The following is a 26,120-nucleotide window of genomic DNA, read 5'->3' as shown; positions in this document are numbered from 1 at the left end:
GACCCAATAAACAACAAACATTTCTGTACAGCTGTGACAGCCTGAAACCCACATCCTGATGCTTTCTAGCAGCATGCTGCTCTAGCAAAGGCCAGACCAAGCAAGGCATCTATTCAATGTAATAATTATTAGACTATAATGCTTAGTTATTTATGTAACACGGCTATAAAACTGCAGGATGCATTATGCACTCAAGAAAAACGGCCATAGAATACATAACATGAAACACTAAAAGGTGGGCTGTCATTTCCTTGGAAGCAATAAAGTGATGGAGCACTTCATTAGTGGCATTTTTTGCCAAGTTTTTTATGAAATGAAAATGTTGGTTACATGGGTGTGCATGCACGTATATGCAACAGTTGTCATGACAGAAATTGCCATGTTTGTCTTTATTTCCAATACGCACTTATGTAACAGTTGTCATGACAGAAATTGCCATGTTTGTCTTTATTTCCAACACGCACTTCTCCACTTCCCCTTCCGAGAAACTTGTTTGCATTGCCTATGTGCCAAAGCAACAAACCCCTTTAATCTTTGAGATTTGTAATGAGACAATGCTGGCTATACAAACAAAAGATTGTTGCCTGTCAAGTGGCAATAACAATGACATTAGAGAGAAATAACTAGGCATTCACTAACACAACAAAAGCCTGCCGTATATATTTGTTACATAAGAAATGAGTGGCTTATTAAAAAATTACCCGCTTTAAATGTGAGAACAAATGAGTTGATTTCAGGAATTTATTCTGAGAGGGTAGACTAAGCAAGTAGCAAGACGTCGGGTAACTCAAAAAGGTCAAATTTAACTTTTAAAGTGCGAAGCCCATGCCATATATGACTCCAGGAGAATAGTGCCGATAACATTAAATACAAGGTCTCTCATTTAAGCACTAGTTACTTTAGAAATTTGCTTGCATTAATTGAGCCATGCCAGTGAACGTGTTCTGAAATGGTACATTTTCTTTAACACACTAAACAATTTCACATTCACATTTTTAAAACTGCTTATCTACAAAACCATTTGACAATCGCACTAGCATCCAGCTAAAGCCTCTTCTTTAGAGCAGTTTACCTTAGCATCTTCACCAAAGTGAAAATAATGCATAAGCTATGTGCAACATATATTGAAAAAGAATCGTACAAGTGTTTACAAGCACACACAAAAATTGTGTTGGTGTTTTGCAAAAAATGTGTTTTCAAGTTAAAAGCCAGTACATATGAAATAAGGTGTGAAAAGATGTAAAGTGTTTCCATGTGAAGGCAGGTATATTTATGCCTTATCTAAAATATTGTCCCTTTTATTTTGCACAAGGTCTACTCACTTTGAGGCTTGTTAAGCACTGGCCCATTTTATTTCTAAGAATCAGCGAATTAATTCTCGTGGACCTTTAGCCAGCTCAAGAAATAACGTGCAAGGCTTTCATTGCAAGTTATTGTTGTTTCCAGTCTCCACCGATTAAACAAGTGGCCGCAAACTATCAGAATCTGTCATTATCAATTCAACCATCACAAAAATGTGCAATCTACTTATATATCTTCATGCACATTTCACTTTCTTATGTGATTAGCATCCACAATCTACAACAACTGTGCTGTATATATCGATGTAGCTCTTTAGTATTTTTACACATCACTTTCAAATTAAGACAAAAATTTATTGTTTCTCCCCTGCTGGGCAGATCAAAACACTACCACACAATACTGAAGCACAGCAGTCGAATGTATCAAACGCTGTGTCATGAATTCGCATGAGCAGTGAGCTAATTCTAAATGCTTGCACATACTGAATGCCACCAATGCACTTAGAAGCCACACAAGAAGGATGGGGACAGGGCAAGCACATTTTAAGGCATCACATGTCCAAAGGAAAGACGCTCAAGAGAGGAGGCCAGCTCTAGTACAGAGCTAATAGAGGAAGTATTTCAGTGGTGGCTGTGTTAGAATATTACTTTTGCCAATCACGTCAACATCAATAAATGTCATAGCGAATTCTGGCATAGTTTGCCACTATAGAGCACATTTTTAAGTGTCACAAAAAATATCTTCTAATGTGCCATAAACTTCACTAACTGTTGGCTGTACTGTCACATTAATGCAAGTGTACTTCAATACACCAGTAAGTGTTTCATACTGCTATGTGCCTCCAAGGGTTTTTTTCATATCAGACATCATTAAATCACAAAAATATTCAGGGGATTCTGGCAGATCTGGACTGTTCTTGTAAATAAATCTTTGCTAGAAAAAAATATGAAATTTCTGTTTCTGTCGGATGTGCATAGGTGCTAGAGCGTTAAAAAAGATTTACAATGACGTCTTGAGATAGACAGGGGGTGCATTGATACAGACACACCATTGCAGGAAGACTTCAAACACACACTAACGCCGTTTCTGCTCTGAACCACCAGCAAGAATCACAATCTGGAAGAAAACGTGTTGCAAGAACGAACGCAGGAGGTGCCACCATCCCTTCATGAGGCTTCGACAATCTTGCACGATGACAAACAAGAGATTGAAAATAGTGCAGTGCAAGTGTGTTGACATTCTTTCGTAACCAAAGAACAAAAAAGAATCATGTAGGCAAAGTTATTAAAAACAGAAAAATAAAGAAAAGGAAATCAGCAGGGGTGTGCGAATATTAGAAAATTTTTCAAATAGTAATGAATTGAATAGCGGTCTATTAAATTCGGTACTCCAATCGAATAATGCACATTCGAAATGCCGAGAATTCATCTAATACTTTTTGAATAATCAGCACCTATGGAAAAAACCGAAACAAATAAAATTCTAGAACAGTGAGGGGTCATTTTTCTTGTTTCAATTACTGAAGCACCAAAATGCATGCTGCCCAAGCTCTTACGGGACTATCGATGCTATTTCAAAAGTCTCATGAACCACTTTTCCAAGTACTCATCGAATGACTTCGATATCAGATTTTACTGCCTCGCGAATTGATTGCCACAGACATTTCTCGAATCTGTCAAGAACAAGCGGAGTTACACGGATATGTCGTGCACCTAGTCCTGACGATCGCGCTGGAAGTTAAACAGGGACGGATGGCACAGGAGCAGGACGTTACGTCAGCACGCGTCATGGCCTTGAGCACGTGATGAAACGCGATCACTCTCTCCCGTTATGATTCCTGTGTATTAGTGTGGCTCACTGTGTAATGTTAGCATACTATGGAGCACGGCTTCGGCACATTGAGGCACTCCTGCAAGAAGCGCATCGGATCCAAATGGCACTCTAGGTTTATGCCAGCTACTGGCCAATGGCAGCAATCTGCTGTATGCAGACATACAGCAGGTGCCCTGTCCACCGAAGAAAGTGAGCACAGGCCTCTAATGAAGAGAGCATGCTTGAGAAAGTTCCAACTTCGCACTCCACTTATAAACGCTTCTTGCCACGCACGACTGCAAGACTTGGCTGAGCTGTTCAGAGCAGCACCTACATTCTGCAGGACGTATTTTAAGAAAGGGAAACTGACAGCCACACATTTGTAGCACAAAGTCACAAGGAAATCCACACGGATAGAAACAAAGCTTCCTAGTCGCAGAAAAATTTGTCCTGGTCAGTGATTGAACCCGGGACCAACGCCTTTCCGGGGCAGTCGCTCTACCAAGTGAGCTAACCAGGAAGCTAGCAATTGGCAGTGCGAGGGCGAATTCATCGACAGCTCAAAGCACATGGAAACATATTGCTGGTAGAGCGACCGTCCCGGAAGGGCGTTGGTCCTGGGTTTGATCCATTGACCAGGACGAATTTTTCGGCAACTAAAAAGCGTTCTTTTTGAGAAATCCGTAAGAATTTCCTTGTGACTTCGTGCTACGAACGAGTGGTTGTCAATTTCCCTTTCTTCTTAACCATTCCGCCATCTTGCAGAATTCCGCAGAACTGATTTCCAGCAATATGTGTCCATGTGCTTCCAGTTGTCGATGTATTCGCCCTTGCGCTGGCAACTGCTGGCTTCCTGGTTAGCTCAGTGGAGCAACGGCCCCTGGAAAGGCGTTAGTCCCCGGTTCGATCCCCGAACCAGGATGAATTTTTTGGCAACTAAGGAGCTTTCTTTTTGAGAAATCCATATGGATTCTGCCACCTTGCAGGATTTTGCAAAAATGATTTGAAATAGAACCTACCTTCTCACCAAGCTTGAGGGGTGGTTCATAACCCATTTAGTGATCGGATGAAGCCGTTTTTTCTCAATAGTTTAGTGTTGCCAAAGTGAGTGTGTCCTCAACTCAGTATCATCATAAAATTCATGATAACATTGATTTATAAAACATTGTTTAATTTTGATGCCTCAGTCTTGTGAAAAAGCTGGTGATAAAGCACCACCTTGAATACTGAAGTAATCACTGTATTTAATCCTGCAGTTACAAAATATCATGAAGGCTCTAGCCACCGCTGTGTAAGAGGTTACCTCAATTTACTAATTGCGGCATTTTTTCGCGGTTAAAGTAATCGTAATGTCTGTTTGTGAAAGTCTGAGAATATTTGTTTGAAGTAAAACGTAAATTTCTAGTGCTGTCTTAAAAAACGCTGCCTTACAATTCGAAAACTATTCAAATATTATTCAGTTTGCATTCGATTCAGTAGGAAAATTCTCTATTTGCACACCCCTAGAAATCAGCCACCTTCGAAAGACAAGCGGGCACGAGATCGATACAGTTGAGTCCCTATATAACGAAGTTGCATCCAACAAAAAAACGACTTTATGCTCAATACTACTTGGTATAAGCATTTTATTTTTCAGATGCCCATAATACTTGGGAACATCTTACATTTAAATTATTACATCTACATTCGTTATATTGAGGCTCAAATGTAGTTAAGCAAAAGTACTACATGCAAAGAGCAAAAAAACAAAGCCTTGAAAAACTCTAAATGACCCGGTGAGACAAAGAACACAAAATATTTGGAAGGCTAAATAAATTCGAGCATCTCGTATCGCAAAACACGCGTAATAAAAGAATGCTCAATTCGTTCGTTAAGTAAGCGTGTCGTGCAAGTCACTAATGCGATCAAGTTCCATGCAGCACGAGAAGTTAGAACTATTGTAAGTTGCAACCTGGAAAGCTTTACACCGGTGTTCAATGCTGTGCGTAATAGTACGTTGCAGTTCAACAGATTCCAGTCATACATGTGCGTTCATGACAAAAACACAAAATAATATAAAAACTTGTTGCTGGCACATCGTCTTCACTCCGTATACAATTTAGATGTACAAATGCTCATTGTTGCTATTCCTCGAATACTGTGTCAGGATTTCAACACCATGTAGCACACACGTCACTTCAGAAAATATGACTAGACGGACACATAAAAATATGTACATCACATGAGCTTTGCCTGCAAGTCTATGGGGATATAAGCCAAAAGGCCAAGAAAATATTCTAAATATAAATGAATTTCTGTTTCTTTAAACGTCAAGATCCTCAATATACATACAAAGAAATTCAAAAATGCGTAAGAGGCAAACATATGGTAAACCCGACAGATGTTTAATTGCCGCTGGAATGACTCTGCGCAGGATGCAAAAGCAGGAGGGTAGGCCTGTGTGGCTGTGGAATGCATCAGACATCACTGCACCAGTTGAGAATTCGCTGCAGCGATGAAAATTTATAACAAACACCTCCTCAGACACCCGTTTTAGAAAGTCCCGACTAGGCAGCGCAGAAGGCTGCAAGAAAAAAATGACTAGTCACTTAAACCTTCAGCTTCACAGTGCCACGGTCAACTGGGCCAAGATGGTGACTGCCGGAACCTGCAGTATTTGAAACATAAAATGCCTCTGATGTCACATTCATTATTGTCATATACCGCACATTATATGCTGACAATCGTCATGTTAGTCTATATGCAATATGCTCACACGACGTTTTGTATTTTTTTAATGAAATAGCAGACTTGCGAAACTGCACACGTGCATGTGCACCCACATGGGATTAGTTGTAATTCCAAAGAAATACTCAGAACCTTCGCTTCAAGCTGTATTCTAGTACATGAATTAAAATGAGAAGAAAATTTGTTCGAGTCAAATGAGAGTGCACTCCCGTTTCTGCTCTCGTCGGCGTTTTTCATAAGCTGTTCCTCAGTCGGTTCACCTAGACTTGCCATGCACGACCGTGTCAGCGCAGCACCTAGACTTGACTGATGTGTCGAAACGCGTATGAAACGCGTGCCTCTCCACTGAAGCTTCACGTATCTCATGTGACGTTGACATCATTATGTGACGTCATAAATTTTGGTGATCTGCGAAGTAATGATGACATGAATTGCGTGACGTCGTTGCTCGCTCTAAGGTGGTTACGTGGGTTGTTTTTTTTGTTTTCTGTTTGGAGACAGACACCGCAAAATCAACCAGGTGTGCCCCTTACAGCTCCACTGCAGGATCTGCCATTTACAACGAAATGTGATTATACCGTTAGCTCCCTTTAATTTAAGGGGGGACGCGGGGCTAAATGTCAACTTTTGAACTGCTGCACTAATTTTGATGAAAATTTCAGGGAAGGCTCAACTTCTTCACATTAGGATATATTCCAATTTTCAGACCTGTAGCATGAATACAAAAAACTAAAACTGTTATAATGATCAATCATGTATGCTAACTTAGTAAAAACTATGATTTCAAAAATAATAAAAAATGTATGAGCTATTTATCATTTTAATCCTATAGAAGGTCCGTAGTGTAGGACAAGGCCAGTCACGTATTTTTTATGACGTTTCTGTAAAAATGCCATCGCTCTAAAAACGAACATTACGAGGGCGGTCCGATAAGTACTTAGCCTTCAAAAGAAAAACGATAATTTTGCAATGGTGTCGATTTATTTCTCAACATAGTCCCCTTTCAACTCTATACACTAGACCCAGTGATCCTCCAACTTCTTGATCCCGTCAGAAAAATAAGTTTTCTCCTGAGCTGCAAAGTAGGCTTCTGTGGCGGTGATAACGTCTTCATTCGACTCAAATTTTTGTCCGGCGAGTGACTTTTTCAAGTTATGAAACAAGAAGAAATCACTTGGGGCCAAATCTGGAGAATACGCTGGATGGGGCACCACTTCGTAGCCCAGTTCGACTGGCCGTGGCGACGGCGCAGGTGTGAGCTGGCGCTTGTCATGGTGGAAGAGCATGTTTTTCTTCACCAAATGTGGCCGTTTTGTTCGCAATTCAGCATAGTAGGGTCCTGTCACCGTTTTGCCCTTCTCAAGGTAGTCGACGAAGATCACACCTTGAGAATCCCAGAAAATGGTGGCCATCACCTTTCCAGCCGACGCGACAGTCTTCACCTTCTTCGAGCAGGTTCTTCGGGTGCAGTCCACTGTTTCGACTGTTCTTTGGTCTCTGGTGTGTACCAGTGGATCCATGTTTCGTCGACGGTCACAAAACGACGCAGGAACTCCTTCGGATTACGCTTAAACAGCTTCAAACACTGCTCTGAAGTGGTCTCACGGACGCGCTTGTTGTCCGGAGTGAGCAAACGCGGCACCCATCGTGCCGACAGCTTTCTCATGCCCAAAATTTCATGCAGGATATGACCCACGTGGTCTTTTGAGATGCCTACTGCCTCAACTATCTCGCGCACCTTCAGTCTGCGGTCTGCCAATACGAGGTCGTGGATTTTTGCCACGTTATCGGCCGTGGTAGCCGTTTGCGGGGCCCCTGGGCAAGGCTCATCAAAAACTGACGGGTGACCACGTTTAAACTCGTTGAACCAATTTTTTATGGTTGCCATCGAAGGAGAAGACTCACCGTAGACGGCACCCAGTCGCTCTTTCATTTCGCTGCGCGATTTCCCTTCCAAAAACAAGAATCGAATCGCCGACCGATATTGCTCTTTTTCCATTTTAACAGACACACGTAAATCACCTGCTTCCTCAAGCAGCCAAAACAAAACCGCGAGCCCGATTCGAGTGGACCTTCGCATGTGCCCCTCTAAGAGAGCGTACTTAACGTCAGTATATGTCTCATGCGATAGAGTTGCGCTCTCGCGGTGAGGCTAAGTACTTATCAGACCGCCCTCGTGTTTTTTCCTTGTCACTCTATGCCAGACTAGTGAACTTTTTTTGTGTGTTAGAAACTACTTAGGGATCAGAAGAGTACCTTATCTTGTTCCTGACAAAATTTCAGCTTAGACATAACCTTGTAAGCAGCTTTTGGCGAAGTAGTTTGAAAATGATAGTTTTTCTAACAGTCTCATTCCCCTCAAAATTACGAACTGAGAAAAATGAGTTGAAGGGTTTCACAACATGCTATTCATTTCAACATGACACTGCTATGTGACAATTTCATGCAATCGTCTTCAATTTGCCGCAACTTTCGAGCTGTGAACGTTGCTGACAACACGTGTTGGTCACAAGACGGACCACGCGCTGATCGCGATCAACTCCCAGGCAAATGAACATATAACTCGAGTAACACACAAACACAGCAGATGTAACTCAAAATTGGCGTGAAAGCAGCGGCGAATGGTCACGTGATACATTTCCGCCAATTTGAGCTTCAGTTCCAGTTTTCCAGCGACTCTGCTGTCGGCGCACGGCTCAAAATGTGCCTTTTTAATTTATTTGTTTTGCCCTATGATATACTCTCGACAGAAGGTTTTCTGTGACATAAAAGTGCGAAAAACAAACAATCTAACATGGGCATTCACTTCGCGTTTGGCTTCTTGCCCGCTTTGCAGCTGCGTCTTGAACGGAGCATTTCAGAGACGCTCTCCACAGCCAATTCGCGCCACCCTCTCGTAAAAAGAGTTTTTTTATTCTTTCCAGCTGTGCAGATGACAACCAAACTTTGTGATCATGTTCTTTAATTAACCATCCATACTCAAATTTCAAAATGCATATTTTTTTCAAAAATCGTGTTTTTAGCCCCACATCCCCCCCTTAACCCTGAAGGAAATGGTGAAATTGGTCTAAACAGCGTCTGAAATTTTGGAGATCTGCGACGTCATCTGTGACTATATGACTTTTTGCACTGCTGCCGTCGATGGTCGCTTTTCATGTTTGATGAGGCATCTTAATAAACGGTTACCAGCTGTCCCAATAGTAATAATAATAATAATTGCTGGGGTTTTATGTCCCAAAATCACAATATGATCATAAGGCACACCACAGTGGAGGGCTCCGGAAATTTTTGAAAACCCGGGGTTCATTAACATGCACCTAAATCCAAGTACGCGGGCCTCAAGCATTTTTGCCTCCACTGAAAATGCGGCTGTCGCGGCCGAGATTCGATCCTGTACCTTCAGGTCAGCAGTCGAACACCATAACAACTAGAACACCGTGTTGGGTGCCGACTGTCCCAATTCGTAGCTCTTCTGAACTGGCAAGGATGCCAAGAAGCTCACCGTGGCCAAGACAAGGCAAGGACCGGAGTAGCCCCCGACTAGTCGTTGAGCAGCAGGGACTTCTCAACAGCGGCGGCAACCAAGGTGGTCGAGCTTGAGGCACTTGCGCTGTTGCCATCGGCTGTGGATGGCCCCGAGCCGGCCGAGAGCAGTTCATCATCCTCTTCGTCTTCTTCCTCCTCGTCCTGGTAGGGGCTGACAGAAGGGTCCGGGTAGTGGAACGTGGAGCGTGACAGGTCCACCTCAATGGGGAAGATGCAGCTGCCCTTCATGACCCCGTGGCAGTCGCTGTGGTACTGGGACAGCGCGGACACCAGCCGCTGAAGCTGGAACACTATGTCCTGCACTGTGGACATGGAGAGAGAGAGAGAGAGTGAACGAACAGTACTTGAGGACAACTTCTTCTTGGCCTAGTTGGTATTGCTTACCGTATGACATTTCGCCACTAGGAAAGAGGACACACCCAAGATGGAAACACAAGCCGCCCACATCGTCATTTCCACGTCTTTCTTGTGTGTGTTGTTTTTCCGTTTTTCCAAGCAGCGAAATGTCATACAGAAGCAACAGCTTTTACAACAATACAGTCACACTTAGATCCATTGAAACCAGGCATAAAGAATAACTGTCTACACAAAACATTTGTAACATCAAGGCCTGCATGAATATTTGAGAGCATCGAATATTTGAACGAATATTACAGTATTCGAATTCGCTTGGTCACAAATTTAAAATTTCTGAAATCTTGAGGTATTCGTAAGGAACGAATGGACGTATTTTGCCAGATGTAACCTGCCTGAAAAAGTGGTTTCACAGCAATGTAGGACTGCCATGGCACTAAACCACCTGTTAAGGTGAAATTTGCAAAGCTGTGAAGCGACACTTCAAGGATAAGTGTGCAGACTACCCGCACCCCCATTAATTTCCTTTTGAGTTTATAATTATATGGGCTTATACGGGCTATGTATGGCAAATTTTAAAGGCGAACATATTCTGCTGCTTACAAACTTGCACCCTACTACAGTCAAACCTCGATATATCGAACACGGACATATCGAATTATTGCCTATATCGAACGGTTCCTATATCACGTGGGAAATCGCATGCATTTTTAATTTTTTATTTCGAACGAAGTTTGACGTATAATGGATATATCGAACTCGGCCACCCCAAACCGCCCGCGCTCCGTTGACAGGTGGCGAGCTTTCCCGCCGCACTCCGTTGACAGGCGGCGAGCTTTCCCGCAATTCTCGAAAATAGCGGTAGCGCGGTGGGCGTTTACGACTGCTGCACACATCGATGGCGCCGAGTGCGCCACTTGAACGTAGCGGCATACGCACGCCGCAGCCTTGCAGCAACGACGCACTGCACTTGTTGCACCAGCTCCTCCTTGATAGTATCGCCAGGCATCCGTCGCATCGGTCGTTGTTGTGCTCGTGTGTTAGGCCTGCCGCGCGTTGTGGTGTGTGTAGCGATGGCTGCAGACGCGAAGAAACGGACGACCCTGACTTTTGCAGCAAAACTGGAAGCAATCCAGCGCGTTGAGAATGGTGAGAAGAAGTCGAGCGTCGCGGACGGGTTAGGCATACCAAGGAGCACATTGAGTACTCTGCTCAAAAACAAAGCCGACATAAAGGCCAAGGCCGAGAAGAGTCAGCACTCGGGCGCGCGGCGTGTACGCAAAGCTGCTTTTGAAGATGTTGAGAAGTCTCTCCACAAGTGGTTCATGGACGCAAGGGCCTGAAATATTCCTGTATCGGGGCCGATGTTGCAACAGAAGGCAAAGAACTTTGCATTCATTCTCGACGTCGAGAATTTCAGTGCGAGTAGCGGTTGGCTACAACGTTTTAAGACTCGTTTCAACATTGTCGGGAAGACTGTGTCGGGAGAGAGTGAGGACGCCAATGATCAAGAAATTCAGAAGTGGCTTGATCATGAGTGGCCCAAAGTTCTCGCCAAGTATGAGCCGAGCCAAATCTTTAATGTTGACGAGACGGGCCTGTTCTGGCAAATGCTTCCGCGGCAAACGCTGGACACTCGCGGGGACAAGTGCCACGGGGGCAAGCAAGGCAAGGCCCGTGTGACGGTCCTATTGGCTGCCAATATGGATGGGAGCACGAAGCTGCGGCCACTTGTAATTGGCAAATTTAAAACCCCGAGGTGCATGCGGAACTGCCCCAATATTCCGGTGACTTATGCCTGGAATAAGAAGTCGTGGATGACGAGGGATATTTTCCTCAAGTGGCTGAAGGCGTGGGATTCGGACCTGGTGCGTCAGGGACGGAAGGTATGCCTTATCGTCGATAACTGCACGGCACACCACACCGATGCCCAGCTGAGCAACATCGAAGTGGTATTTCTGCCGCCCAACACCACTTCGAAGCTCCAACCGTTGGACCAGGGCATTATCCGCACATTTAAGTCTATCTACAAGCATCGGCTGATCGACATTTTGCTTGTAAGACTCCGGATGGGCCAAGATCTGAAGATCGATCATTTGGGCGCCATCCAAATGCTCAAGGCGTCGTGGGAAAACGTCAAGCAGTCGACGATAGCCAACTGCTTTCGGCATGCGGGCTTTGGTGGACGCACTGACGAAGCATCAGTGGAAGAATCCGAGGAAGCTGGGTTGGCATGCGCAGATGAAGAAAGCGAGCTCGCCGAAACGTGGAGCAAGCTGGAGAGCTTTGTTGGTGCGGAGCCGCAAAGCATGTGCATCGAAGACTTCGTTGGAGGTGACGACAGCACTGGTACAACGGCGGAGCTAACGGATGTAGAGATCGTCGCCGAAGCTACCGCTGAGCAGCCGAATGAAGACGCTGCCGAGGTGGATCCCGCAAGCACTGATGGTGCCCCGCTCCCGACATCAGCTGAGGTCGTAGCCGCTTTGGCCCTTGCGCGCCGCCACTGCAGCGCGATTGAAGGCACCGGCCTTTCACTTGTGGATCGCCTGGACTATGTTGAGGACGCAGTCGTCAAACACGCCATTGCCAACAAAAAGCAGGCTACTCTTTTTCAGTATTTTAAGCCAACACAATAAATGCTTTGTTTGAATCTTCAAGTGAGTATTTACTGCACCACGATTGGTTCGTTGGTTGTTTTCCACAAGTTCTTGACGCATTTTTTACGTGATTTTTTATATCGAATTCTGGATATATCGAACTATTTCGCGATCGCCGTGCCGTTCGATATATCGAGGTTCGACTGCACTATTCAAATGTTGCTGCTAGTTGAATTCGCTTTGACATCATTCAATACTAATTGCCGTACACTCTTAGTTTGCTTCGGACCAGAAATGTGGTATTCGCACAAGCCTAGCAACATCTCTCCGAAATCACACACAAATTATATACTCCTGTACAATCATGTAATCAAGAATGTTCGCCACCACACACAGAATGCTGCCCAGTAATTGCAGCTGTCGTAACACTAACAAATTCACTTCTTGCACAATTGGAATTATTCATGCTGAAGAAACAGCACTGTTTTGGCTGGTACTATCAAGACTCCCAGGCTCCCAGGCTCTTGCCGTGAATGTAGTGCAGGCTCAGCAAGAATGGCAGGGTTTCTTGTCAAAGCTCGGTAGCTGAACACAAAAAACTGCGCAGCCTCCTCAAACTACAAAACGGAAACGAGAACCGCTAAAGAAACAAGGACAAAACTAGAGACAAACAGGACTCTTCTGTTCTCACGTATGAACCAACTTGCTAAAAAAATATTCTTCTGAGTCACTTAGAAAAAAACAAACCCGAGATGAATTCTGTGGTTCTGGAGTAGCATAGCACAACCATCTCTTTTTTTCCAAATGTGCACCTGCCCCTCTCACAATTCCTTGATCGCCACTTTTCTGTCGGCAAACGTCAGCAAAATGGGGTGGGGTGCCCTGCCCAGCAAATCACAATACGGCAAGCAAACACTAGGAAAGCAAGGTGTTAGCGCAATGTCACCCCTGAATACCTCTACCAAATTTCGAAGAATAAATCGGGGCATTTCTCTTACCATGCTTCTGGTCGAGCAGCTCGAGTTTGACGAGCACATCGGAGCGCAGCTTGGCAAAGCGCACGCGGGCGTCCTGACGACAGCGCAGGATCAGGCGGTACTCGTAGTTGCCCGTCTCCACCCGGTAGAGTGGTTCCTGCAGCGCCTGGTAGGCGTACTCTTCGTCGTCCATCTCCTTGACCTTCAAGCAGTACGACTGGACAGCGTGACGAGAGGAAAAGGACGAATCAATAACTCCGCACAACTTCAACCTCATGTTCAGCACTGAAACAAGCCCCCCAAAGAGTTATCGTCACAGCATGCTAGGCTCGTCACTTAGAGGGACGCTAAAGTGAAACAACAAATCGGTTTAGACTGATAAAATGTACTCTGAGAATGCTAATGTCATTAATTTCACCATCATAAGTTTACTAATAGAGGAGAAAATCAAGCTCAATATTTCATTTTTAATTTCGCAAAATCTCCGTGTGTGACGTCACAGATTTTGAAGTGTATTTTGTTGTATTTTGGTGACATTGGCTCAACGAAATTCACTGAAATTTGGTATTTTATGTGTATGGCCCTCTCAGAGGACAATGTACTTCATTTTTACCCTGATTAGGAACTACAGTCAAATCCCGCTATATCGAATACCGCTACAACGAAATTTCCGCCACAACGAATAATTTTCTATTCTCCGTCAGCTGCCCATAGAAAACAATGCGAAAAACGTCTCGTCACAACGAAAACTTTTTTTAGGTATTTCCGCTTGAACGAAGTTTTCGCGAGTGCCACCACAAAAGGAAAAGGAGCTTGCCTAGAATTGCCGTGAAATTCCGCTAGAAACTCGACCATTTCTCGTTGCCAGAGCCGTGCGGCCGCATCGCAAGACTCGTGTTTTCATCGGAGTTATGCTTTCTGCCACCACACGCACATCCCGGTAAATTTTTCACCATTGAGACGTTCAGCGACAGATCGTCCATCCGCCATGATACTGCCGGCGGGTTTGATGCGTGTGCGGGCCACGCATGAATCGTTCTTCAAGAACTTCTGCTATTGTTTTGACGCAGCACTCAAAACAAAACTGCTGCTCGTCGTCACAAGCCCTGCGATCGTGAATGATATCCACGGCGTTTTGAAGGCACATGCGTGGCCAGCGTGCACCTAGTCCAAGCGTAACTACATTCTGCCGCAACCGCTGCGAACACAAATGAAGCCGTGTCGACGCGATCATGGGCGACCACGAAAGTACGCGCGCATACAACATACGCGCACTGACTCAAAGCAGTGCTGCGGTCAAAACCACAATAGACGCGATCACAGAAAGCAACGACGCAGTTCTGAAGGCACGCGCACGACTAGCGCGCACAGATTGAAAACGGAACTACCCTTTGCCGGAACCGCCGCAACCGTTGCGCAGAAAACCGCGGTCGCTATTGTCGCGATCATCCATAGCGAATACGCTCAAGCACGCAGCTAACACCCCGGAAGAAAGATTAAAGGCAACAAAGTCGTAAAACGGCACGAAGCGTTTCGGCTTTCCTTTCGCTCGCTTATGACTGTGGTAGTGCGGAGCTTCGGCACTTCGTCACTTCGTTTCCAGTTAGCCTCTAGCCAACTTTGGCATGCTCCTTTGCGGTGCTACGCGCTCGGCACACTTTGGGGGTAGCCTGCATATGGTATTTGCTCGTGTATAACCCACGTGTATAACTCGCGTATTGACACAAAGCCGCCTTCCTTGCATTACCGCGAAGCCAACTTGTGCACCGAAATTCGCGTATAACCCGCACCTCAAGTTTAGCGCTAAATTTTCTGCATATTTTGTGCGTGTTATACGTGAGAAAATACATTCACTCGGTGTGCGGCAAAGTACGTCCGAGTTAGCGAGAGTTCAATGCAAAGGACAATGCATGCGCTTGCCGGGACCAAAGGATGAATCATGATGATCAGATCATCCTAACTTTTGTGGCCTATATATGAAATTTCGCTGCAACGAAATTCCGCGACAACGAACTTCTTCGCGCGTCCAATTTCGTTGTCGCGGGATTTGACTGTATACATAGGACCTAGCGGACGCCATCATAATCTATGACATCACGGCATTTGGTGCGGGAATTGTAAGGGGGCATTGCCGCCCGCATTTTTATTTTGCACGTTTCCTTGCTTATCAAGCGTTTTCTCGCAGCAAGCATGGTGATATTGGAATTGTGAAAGAGTAATTGACTAACATAAAAAAAATCGTTTTTCTATTTAGTGTCTTTTTAATTACAAGGGCACATAAGTCGAGAACTAGACTCATTAGCCCTCGAGTTTTCGTGTTGTCAACTAATTCACACTCGCGCTGCCAATTTCTAGCATCCTGGTTGGCTCAATTGGCAAAACGACAGCCCCTGACAGGCGTTTGTCAAGGGTTGAATCCCCCGTCCAGGGTGAATTTTTCATCAACTAAGAAGCTTTTGTTCTGAGAAATCCGTGTGGATTTCCTTGAACTTTTGTGCTACAAACATGTAGTAGTCAATTTTTTTTCATTTACCCCATTGGATGCTACACTATGCAACACAGAATAAGGCAGTCTGCAAGCAACACTGAGTTACTGTAAGAAGTTCAAAAGTTTTGCCAAGGATATTGAGACAATGCACCACTGCTGAATGTTCAACATATAGACCCATATTCATTTTTGCTTTCTTAAATGTAGTAATTGCGAGCACACATTATACACAAGACATACGGTATTTCATAGCAGTAAAGTGGAGGTGAACTTGTGTGAGCCACTGACCAGGTATTCAAACTTCGCATCTGCATACTTCTTGATGGTCAATTTGGTGTCGGGTACGGCCTTGTTCAGGTACGTGTTCAGGTCACTCAGCATCTGTGGAAGAATGAAAAATGACCAAGGATGACTGAGATAATAACAACACACACATAATGCAAGAAAATGTCTGACACAAAATTTCAACAAAGCTGGAATTTTCTATGTGTACAATTCTCAATGCCAGCTCTACAAGTTGTCCTGCAGAGGATTTTTGTTCCACCCCCATGAAAATGAACGAAGCCTTCACACAAAGTGTTCTCTTTTTACATTTGTTTTGCACTGCAGGTACAACGCATTCATATGGTTCAGATGTTTTCACTTTTTTGCAAGCATAGGGGTGCAAGCCTAGACTGAAAACCAGCCCTGCCAAGAATATTTATTTTGTTATATTTATTTATTTTCTCCCTGGGCACAATCTTCTTATCCATTAGTTTCTTCCGCCACTCACCAGCGGTTTTATTTTACTGCTTCAAAATGCACCACTGCTCCCTAGGTGGCGCTAGGGGATTTTGTAGACACGGACAGACAGCAGAAAATGACAGATGTGTGCCATTTACGGTTCTGACGTAATCAAGCCGATAGTGAAATACAGTGGAACCCCGCTGTTACGTTCCTCACTGCTGCGTTTTCCCGGCTGTTACGTCGTTTTCCGCCGGTCCCGGCATAGCTCCCATAGGATACAATGTATTGGGAACCCCGCTGTTACGTCGTAACTGTCGGACCGTTCCCGTATGATACGTCGCGAAGTGCGCTCGGAGCCGACCGAGTGACTACCAAAGAGAGCGGCCATGATGCATTTTCACGCAGCTTGGCCTCGTTTGACCGTAATATTAGCCGCATGAGAGGCGCAAGCAACAGAATCTTTCAATTGATGCAAACAAAAGCATGGCCTTCGAGATTCAAATTGCAAAGATGGCGTCTATGACGTAACTGCTCGCGAAAGCAAGGCCTTCGAGATTGGCATTTACTATTGACAAAACAATAGCCTTTGAAATTTGTATTGCACAAACATGGCGTGTATGACGTATTTGCTTGCGAAAGCAAGGCCTTCGAGATTGGCATTCACTTCTGCCATCGCGTTGGCGTAGACTCATCATCATCGTTATATGTCGGAGAACGGGAGGAGTTCCAGCTGGTTGGAGCTCGCATGGTCGTGCGTGCGGTTCGCGGTCGGTCTCGCCGCGCCGGTCGTGATTGCGTGTGCTAGTTCTTTCATGTCTACAGCTGTTGGTGTTAAAAAAAAATCACATACGTTGATTACATTTCTGTGGATGAGGCCGTCCTAAGCTCCGCGTTTCTATCCATCGACTAGATCGCGGCTGAGCGCGCCAATTTTCGTGCTGCTCGTAAGAATTGAAATAAAATTCTGTACCACTAAATATTTTGCCGTTTTTCCTGTTTTTCGGCTCTTACGTTTCCCGTCTCTTACGTTTATTTCCTACGGTCCCTTCAAAAACGTATCAGCGGGGTTCTACTGTAGTCGCTGTCCTAGTGCGATTAGATGGGCACCACACATGTTGCAGAGAGGTCGTGCTGGTTTGAGTCGCTAACAGCGAGTTGTGTTCTTTTCAGCTTCTAGTTTCTCGATTGTCCTTATGGTCCAATTCAAGAACACAGTTCACTTCATATGTCTGTTGTATTTTTATAGCCTTTACCTTACTGCACCTTTCTAAAGAGGCAGCTATGGACTGATTTCTTCAGCAACAAATTGGGACATAAACACAACTGTCGGCATAGCACTCACGGGTCGCACAGTCTTGAGCAGTTTGATGCCATACTTCTCAATGCTTCGGTGAGCCTCGCCAAAGCGAGTGAAGGCTTCACTGGCCCTTGGCTGGGGCTCACGAACTCCGATCTCGGCAAAAACGTCACCAAATGCTGCAACAAGCCAACAAGATAAACTTTAGTGTTCCACTACTAGGGAGAGTGAATGAAGGTTTTATATACCGATTTTATTTATTTATTTCTATACAGTGCGGGCCGAGATTGACGGCCTAAGAAGAAGTGCCAAAGTAAATGCAAAATTCAACATCAACAAGTGGGGGCATATTTATAAAGGTGGTACTGACCTCCCTGCAGAGATTTCAGCATAGTTTAAAGGACGCACATGTATCATTACTGAGTGTAACAGCTAGCCCCATAGCAAACATAATGATTATATCAAATATTGAACTGAACTTTATTAAACACAATATGGTCATATGGAAACATGTTTGTAAGCATCTGGATCCATAGCAACATGCTTGCATGGATACATGCAACAATCAGATGGACAAACTTACAGGCAGGAGACCAATTTATACATCAGTTTAACAGCATATCAGGTTGGTACACAGAACATAATTAAAAGATCTAGCTTTAATAGATCACTTTAAGATCATATCAAATCAGGATACAAAACATAAGAAAAATATGTATTCAAATATGCGCCCGGATATTGGATATAGCAAACCAACTACAGCTAAATCTCAGTGATATGAACTTGGCTGAAACGAATTTCAGTCTGATATGAATTTGTAAAATCTCCTGGCTGAATTACACTGTGTTCAGTGGGCCAAAATTCGGATGTTCTGAACACTTTCCCATGTTACAACAGGTGGTATGTACTTTGGTACCAAAATTGTTTAGCGACAGCCGAGAGCAGCGTGCTCCGGAAGTTGGGAAGTATGTGCGCAGCCAACATACAATTACAACAATGGTCATAGTATGCCACAACCGCTGTGGACAAAACTGCGGTCGTTATCGACGCGATCGTGAATGGCAACAATGGAACTCCAAAAGTGCACGGGCATCCAACACTCACCGAGTCAAAGCGATGTTGCTTGCCGCAACCACGGCGGACAAAACCGCGGATGACGCGATCATTGATAGCAACGACGTAGTTCTGAAGGCACTTGCGTGACCAGCGCACACGCGCTGAAAACGTTAGTACCTCTTGCCACAACCGCCGTGCACGAAACCACGGTCACTACGACGGTTGCTATAGACGTGATCATCTGCAGTCACTATGAACATGATCATCAATAGCGACTATTCACCTCCAAAGGTACATGGTTAACACAACGGTAGATTAAAGTCAATAAAGTCGTAAAAAGGCACGAAGCGTTTCCATGTTCCTGTAGTTCTTCACTTATGATTATGGTCGAAGAGACTTTGGTAGGGATGGGCGAATATTCGGGTGTTTCGAATATTCGAACGAATATTAAAGTATTTGAATTCGCTTCGATACGAATTTAGATTATTTGAAATTTTGAAGTATTCGCAATGAATGAATATATGTATATATTTGATTGCACATAACTCCCTGTAAAGGTGGTTTCACTGCAGTGTCTGTTTGCTGTGCCGTGAAACCACCCATCCAGGGGAAATCTGCACTGCCGCGAAGCCACACTTCAAGGTTAAATGTACATGTATTTTCAATTTAAAAGCGTGTTATATGGGCTTATATGCGCTAAGTCTAGTAATTTTTAAATTGTAACTTACTGTACCACTTATAACTTGCACCCTACTGCTATTCAAATTTTTATACTGTTCAAGGTTTCTTCCACTTCATTTCAAACCAAAAAAGTGACATTCACTCATACCTAGGTAGTTTCAATTCTTAAAAACATTGTGCAAGGGTCATGACGAAAATGCTCATTTTTCTTAATAATATGCTGTAATTACTATTCAAACTATTCGATTCGAAATTATTCGACCAAATCACTATTCGCTTCGGATTCGCTTAGAACCTCAAATTTACTATTCGCCCATCCCTAGACTTTGGCACTGAGTTTTCAGTTGGCCTCACAGAAATCTTTAATGTGCGCGTTCAGGGCAGCTAGCTGCGACGTCCCTCAATGGTGCGGTTGCGTGTGTCTCAGAAAGACATACGCAAGTTATTTCGACTCCCTTGAGATTCGTATCACCGAGCTTCTACTGCATGTGGGAGCCCGTAATGTGGATGACGGTTAGCGAGCACGATATCGCAGCATCACTCACTGCGATAAACGTGGCACATGTCGAAGAAGGCCTTGAGCATGTGATGGGTGTGCTCCATGAGGCCCTTGTATATTTGCTCGTTCCTCGACAGCTCCTCCAGCTTCTTCACCAGGCTGTCTGCATGAGCGCCACCGTAGAGAATAATTTGTATATGGTTTGCACTCGCTTACTTACGCTCTTAAATTTGTGTTGAACAAAACAATTGATTCCTTTTCCTTCGTTCACAATAAAAAATATAGAATAAGGGCAATTTATGGATGTAACGTTACTTGAAACCTTCCATGTTATTTGATGAGCTGGATTCGTTGGCACATCTGGGCAAAAACGGGCAGGTTTAACCACCAGATTGTTGACGATACTTCTTTGACTTGCGTGTAGTCTTCTTATACACTTGTTGGGAGGCTTCATTTTTCCCGAACAGTGGTTCATATTTTGTCTAAATAAATGCTCTGAAAATACTGCCTGCAGTGTTTTAGCAATAAAAAATAAATTTGCCAGTTACTGTCAGAATTCAGCATAGCAGCATGACACTCAAGGACCTAGTAGCCAGCACTAGGCACAGCTGAACTGAATAGTGGGTGTTTAACATCCAGAGACTGTACAACAGGCTCTGTAATAATTTTGACCACCTGCGATTCCTTAACGTAAGCCCAGAACAATGTTAAACAAGCAGTCTTGCATTCTTCCCTCAACAGAATGCAGCTGCCAAAGCTGGGAATCAAACCCACAACCTTCTGTTCATGAGTAAAATGCCACGGACGCCATGTCAACTGTTTCGTGCAACGTTCTCAGTAATGCACACACATTTTACATCCTACAGTTCATTTCCACGCCCCTCAACAGAATGCGCCAACACCATGTTCAAGAACCTCAGTAACAGGAGATGCTAAACGCAAGCTTGAATATGTTTGCAGTGCATGCCTGAATAGTATGCTTGTCACTTTGTACAAAGTACAAAGTAAACCCAAAAAAGCAATGCATCCATGAGTTCATGAAAATAAAATGCTATTTAACAAACGCATTGTCACTAAGCTTACACAAAGCGAAGAACCGATAAAAGTAACTGGTACTAATTTATAAATTGGAAAGACTAATCCACCAAGTTGTGAGACAACAGACAACCCTACCAATGCCTGCTCAAATTGGCTTCTATAAGAAGGCAAAGAGCTTCAGGTAAATAGGCAAGACACTCGCAACAATCACCGATTACAAATGTGGTTCTGGCCATAGGTTAACAAAATTATATCGTAAGTCAACTCACTGACAGTGACCCATGACAGTGACTGATTTTGAATTACTAGTAGAAGTTTCGGCAAGTCTGGGTTGAAGTGAGTCTGGCTCAGTATAATTTCAGTGAGCGAATGGGAGTAATATCTAGTCAAGATATACATTTCGTCAGTGAGTCCAAGTGAATTGCATTTATTGTAAGAATTTAAGCTTGTGCCTACTACATTTTATATTAGAAGTGGCGAATACACACTACCAATCACTATCGGGATGATACATTTATAATAATTCAAGTTTTTCAAAGTGCCCAGCATCTGGAACAGCACAGTACAGCCACTAGTCCACAGTCCAGTAATGTCAAGTGAAGGCTTTGTTGAAACGGCTCAGCACATGAAATGACCTTTGCGTTCCCACAAACGGAATACAGTAGTCTCATTTTGTTAGCGGTTATCCAAACAACTATGAATTTTCGTTCTTTTTAAAGGGGTCCAGCAAGTTTTTCACCATGGTCAGAAAACACTGTCAATCAGAAGTCGAGGCTCCTGAGAACACGGAAGCAAAACATAGCGCAGCACTCAGCCTGGAATTCACAATTAATTCTCAAAGTCAGCTAGAAATTGTTCCCTCTTCTTGCTACAAATGATGCCATATACCCAAATGACAGTGCCATATACCCAAATTCATGGCCATTGGCTGATTTGAGTATCGAAAGCCGCATAGTTACCGTGACCGCCGCGGGAGGCTGCCATGTGCCCGTGCGCGCACTCGCAATTACATCAAAAGTAAGCCGTGCGTTCCAAGAAAAAAAAAAGATAAAGTGCTCAAGGTGATGACGCGTGCTTGAAACATCTTTCTCCTATGCGATCCCTCCCTGCTTAGCTTCCAGCGCACTCATCAGGACGAGAGAAGAGAGAAAGCAATAACAGTGTGCGACAAACCTCTGCAACTCCGCTCATACTTGGCGGATTCTACAAATTTTTATGGCGGTCAATTCGTGAGGCAACAAACTCCTTCAGTGAAGCCATTCTATGGTTACTTGGAAATGTGTTGCAGGGCCCCTTTAAAGGCCCTCCATTGTTACTGTATTCCAACTTTCAAAAAAAGCACGAACATGTCCAACCTTTAAATCTATGTACTCTGAGGCATTTTCTTTTTTCTGTTCCTTGTGCAACAAAAGTGCACCCATACTACAGCCTAGTGCTCTTCTTGGACATTTCCTTAAATGAATGAATGAATGAATGAATGAATGAATGAATGAATGAATGAATGAATGAATGAACAGAACGAACGAATTACTGTTCCTATATTGTTTACTCACCGTTGCATAGGATGGCCCGACTAAGACCGAGAGCATCTGCGGTGGTGGAACTCATGTTCTCCACAATGCGGTGCTTGGCCTTTTTCAGCACTGCAATCAACAAGAATATTGTTGCTTAGCAGGAAAGCTAATCTTGGAAACCTTTGTGTAAATACCCCCCACCCTTCGCTATACAGAGCTGACTTTGGTCAGGCGTGTTGCAGTTAAAAGACAAAGTTAAAATCTAAGGACTTTAGCATGAACATTTTAAAATTGAGGATGTCGAAGTTTTTTTTATCAAACATTAAGTCTCACAAGTTAATTATTACTTGGGAAATGTCTAAAAACATCCAAGCCTATTTGCTACCAATATTTGCTACCAAACTGATTGATTGATTGATTGATTGACTGACTGACTGATTGATTGATTGATTGATTGATTGATTGATTGATTGATTGATTGATTGATTGATTGATTGATTGATTGATTGATTGATTGATGAACACTGATGAACACTGTGCGTCCAGCAGCCATACTGCACTGCTCGTGCTTGCTACTGCAACACAATGTTAGGTGCCAGAAAATGAAAGTGCCCAAACAAGTAATTTCACATAATATTACGTCTATAAGATGTACATCGAGTACATCTTGTAGAATTTTTAGGGGTGGTTAATAGCAACACCTCCATGACCACACTATTTTTTTCTTTTTGTTGAATGACAGCATACATGAACTAAGAAAAAATTGGCTTTCTCGTTGTTTTCCGCTCACTGCAACATGACACAGTTGTGCTGCAGTAACCATCGCTGTAGCATAACTATGTCAAGTAATAAAGCGTACTAGGTACGGAAATAATCACGGTACAGTGAAGCTTACAAACTAGATCTCTCACAGAATTATCTTTATAGTGAACTACCTGCTTTTTGATCCCCTCCAGACTGGACACATATGTCTGATAACTGTGTAAGCCTTAACTAATAATTTATCTAGAGTGAACAAAATTGATGAGTTATATACCCCTCCATAATATACCACTAATCTGCAAATGTGACTTGTTCAAAAGTAATTTATAAATTCACGTTACATTTCAGAACTGTAATTTTCACAACTGTGACATCCACTCCTAGGGCAAAGTTACAGATATGTACACTAAGTGCTTTTAGTGTTTTCAAACTTCATAATTTTTTTTTCAATTACATATTTCAGTAAAAAAGACTATCGTTTTTAATACAAACATGTGCATATACATGTGGTACTATTTGGTTTCTTCTCTCAACTAAGGTATATTGCTTGGGTGAATGTCTGGTGAAAGGCATTTGTGCATTTCATATTATTCCGAACAGTTCAATAGAGAGCTGGTCCCTAGGTGAAGCCTCCTTTTAATTTCAAAATGTATGCATCACACTAATTCACGCACTTGTCACCCACTTTGTCAACTCACCAATGTCGAGCGTCTTGCCCTGCTTCGGGTCCGCGTGGAGCTTGTTGTAGTTGATCGTCACTTCTTTCTGCTGCAGTAAATGTGCGGGGGAGAGAAGAAAGAGGGAAGGAGGAAGGGAGAGAGAAAAAAAAAGACCCCCAAGGAGGTGACCGCAATACCCGTAGGAGTTGACAAAAAAAGCAAGAAAAAGACAAATGGAGGAAGGGGAGGAGTGAAGAGTGTAGGGCAAGGATGGGCAGGGAGCGCACAAGACCAGTTTGATCACTGCAGAATACACGTACTGTTTCGCATCATTACAACTGATCAAGTTACCGTACTCGGTTCCGTGTTCAGTGGGCAAGGTGCAAAAGCTGTACACGTAGTGGAATCGTAGAAGTCTTGAAGCGTGTTCAACTGTGGTTTTTTTTTCCTCAAAATGTGACATTTTATATGCGGAAGTGCATCTTCGAAAACCTCCCAACAATCTGTAAACGGCTTTTGTCCTGGGCTGTGTCTTTACTCACACATTGGTTAGCGTTGGGCAAGTGATGGCCAGTGCTGGTTAAAAATAATTGCTAATGGTATTACTACAGGCAAAAACCATCACTACTGCTGCCAGATGTTGGCTAAATGATGGCTGGTGTTCCCCAAATGAATGGTATGCATTGGTCAGTGCTGGCTAGACATGGCGAAATGAATCTTAGGGCTGACTTACCATTTGCAAATGTAAGCAAATGTTTGTTAAATGATAATAAGTGACAATAACATTGGCTAATATTGGTTAAGCACTGTTATAAGAAGAAAACTGCCTTCAGCCTCAACCGACTGATGCGGTTGCATGCATATTAACAAAGACCCGACTTGGTTCTGACAGAATTTTCTTAAAAATAGTTAATGAAATTAATTTCTACAAATACAATAACACCATGAATATTACATAAAAGATATTGTAATGAATGAAAGTATTCTTGTGAATCAAGCAGTTCCTCGTGGAAACCTCGAAAGGCTGGAGAAATCTTACTCCAGTGGACTTTTGCAGTTAAGTTTGAAGAAGGTGACGCACTGGCAAATTTACACACTACAATGTGTTGGATTCGTTTTAATACTACTACAAATATTGCTGGCAGCTGAAGTGTAAGAAGGTGTAGCCACAGAACTACATGTAAGAATTCATTACTGCAAGACATATTCATTAAAACAGTGTTTTCAATGCCGAATTGTTTGGATTCAATACATAACCATGTAAGACGCAGTATTGGATGCAATTCACTACAATTCCACGTTATAGTCTTTGATTCTGATGCAATGTGATAACTGCAAGAAGAATGGCTTTTGGAGACCCTGCACAGAGCTGCAGTGCAGTTTAAAAACAAAATTTATGCATTAAAGAATAAACTGATGGCTCCCTACGATCCAGAAAGAGCTAAGTGCAGCCTCTTTCTATTATACTACAGGAAATTTTAATGCTGATGCCTCCTGCTTTAAACTTAAAAAGGGGAATGGATCGGGCGGTTGCGGATACGGTGACCACCAGTGTCAAGTTGTTTTTTCATCACCTTCAATTCCTACTACTAGTGTAGTATTTCATAGTTACTGATTACTACTCCACAGCTAAAGATAACAAATAACATTTCTTATGCTTTCCTGGGCTTCATTGGCTGTTGGCTTTACTAGAGGTTACCTGAAACCTAGCAGTAAACTCAGACATGCACATCTCTGAGCTGTTACGTCATGAAGTGCGGATAGCGCGAGTGTGCTTGGACGTGTGTACAGCATTTGTCACAGGAAACAATACTACTGGACCTCATGTTTCTGAATCATGAATACAGGTGAAGCACTGCGCATTGTTCAACTGAGCTCCGCAAATCAATGCGAATTGCATCCCATCTACTCTAACGGTGCTGCCCCGAGCTTGCCTTGACACTCTGGATCATCTTGGCAACCTCGACCTTGGTCTTGCCCTTGACGGCAGTTCCGTTGACGCCCACAATCTCGTCGCCAGACTGCAGCGTGCCATCACGGGCAGCCGGTGTGTTGTCAAACACCTGCACACAATATGGAATG

The 26,120-nt window shown here is 43.5% G+C and overlaps 1 protein-coding gene across 5 annotated transcripts in view; it reads right to left on the bottom strand.

Moving 5' to 3' along the window:
- Positions 1-1,482: 1,482 nt before the first annotated feature.
- LOC119399667 (PRKCA-binding protein) overlaps positions 1,483-26,120 on the bottom strand; it is a 36,323-nt gene continuing 11,685 nt past the window's right edge. For 3 of the 5 annotated variants that reach the window (XM_037666488.2, XM_037666485.2, XM_037666486.2), the window contains 9 exons: positions 25,973-26,101; positions 24,078-24,147; positions 22,657-22,746; positions 20,112-20,228; positions 17,875-18,008; positions 16,095-16,187; positions 13,340-13,535; positions 9,344-9,689; positions 1,483-5,761 (listed from right to left, as the gene is read on the bottom strand). In XM_037666488.2, coding sequence (XP_037522416.1) covers positions 9,382-9,689; positions 13,340-13,535; positions 16,095-16,187; positions 17,875-18,008; positions 20,112-20,228; positions 22,657-22,746; positions 24,078-24,147; positions 25,973-26,101 — 1,137 coding nt within the window. In that variant the 3' untranslated portion in view covers positions 1,483-5,761; positions 9,344-9,381. The remainder of the gene's footprint in view (positions 5,762-9,343; positions 9,690-13,339; positions 13,536-16,094; positions 16,188-17,874; positions 18,009-20,111; positions 20,229-22,656; positions 22,747-24,077; positions 24,148-25,972; positions 26,102-26,120) is intronic. The other 2 variants (XM_037666489.2, XM_049417806.1) reach the window with 1 other exon arrangement.

Source organism: Rhipicephalus sanguineus, chromosome 7 (genome assembly GCF_013339695.2).
Source record: "Rhipicephalus sanguineus isolate Rsan-2018 chromosome 7, BIME_Rsan_1.4, whole genome shotgun sequence".
Lineage (NCBI taxonomy): Eukaryota > Metazoa > Arthropoda > Arachnida > Ixodida > Ixodidae > Rhipicephalus > Rhipicephalus sanguineus.
This window is presented reverse-complemented; position numbering and strand designations above follow the sequence as displayed.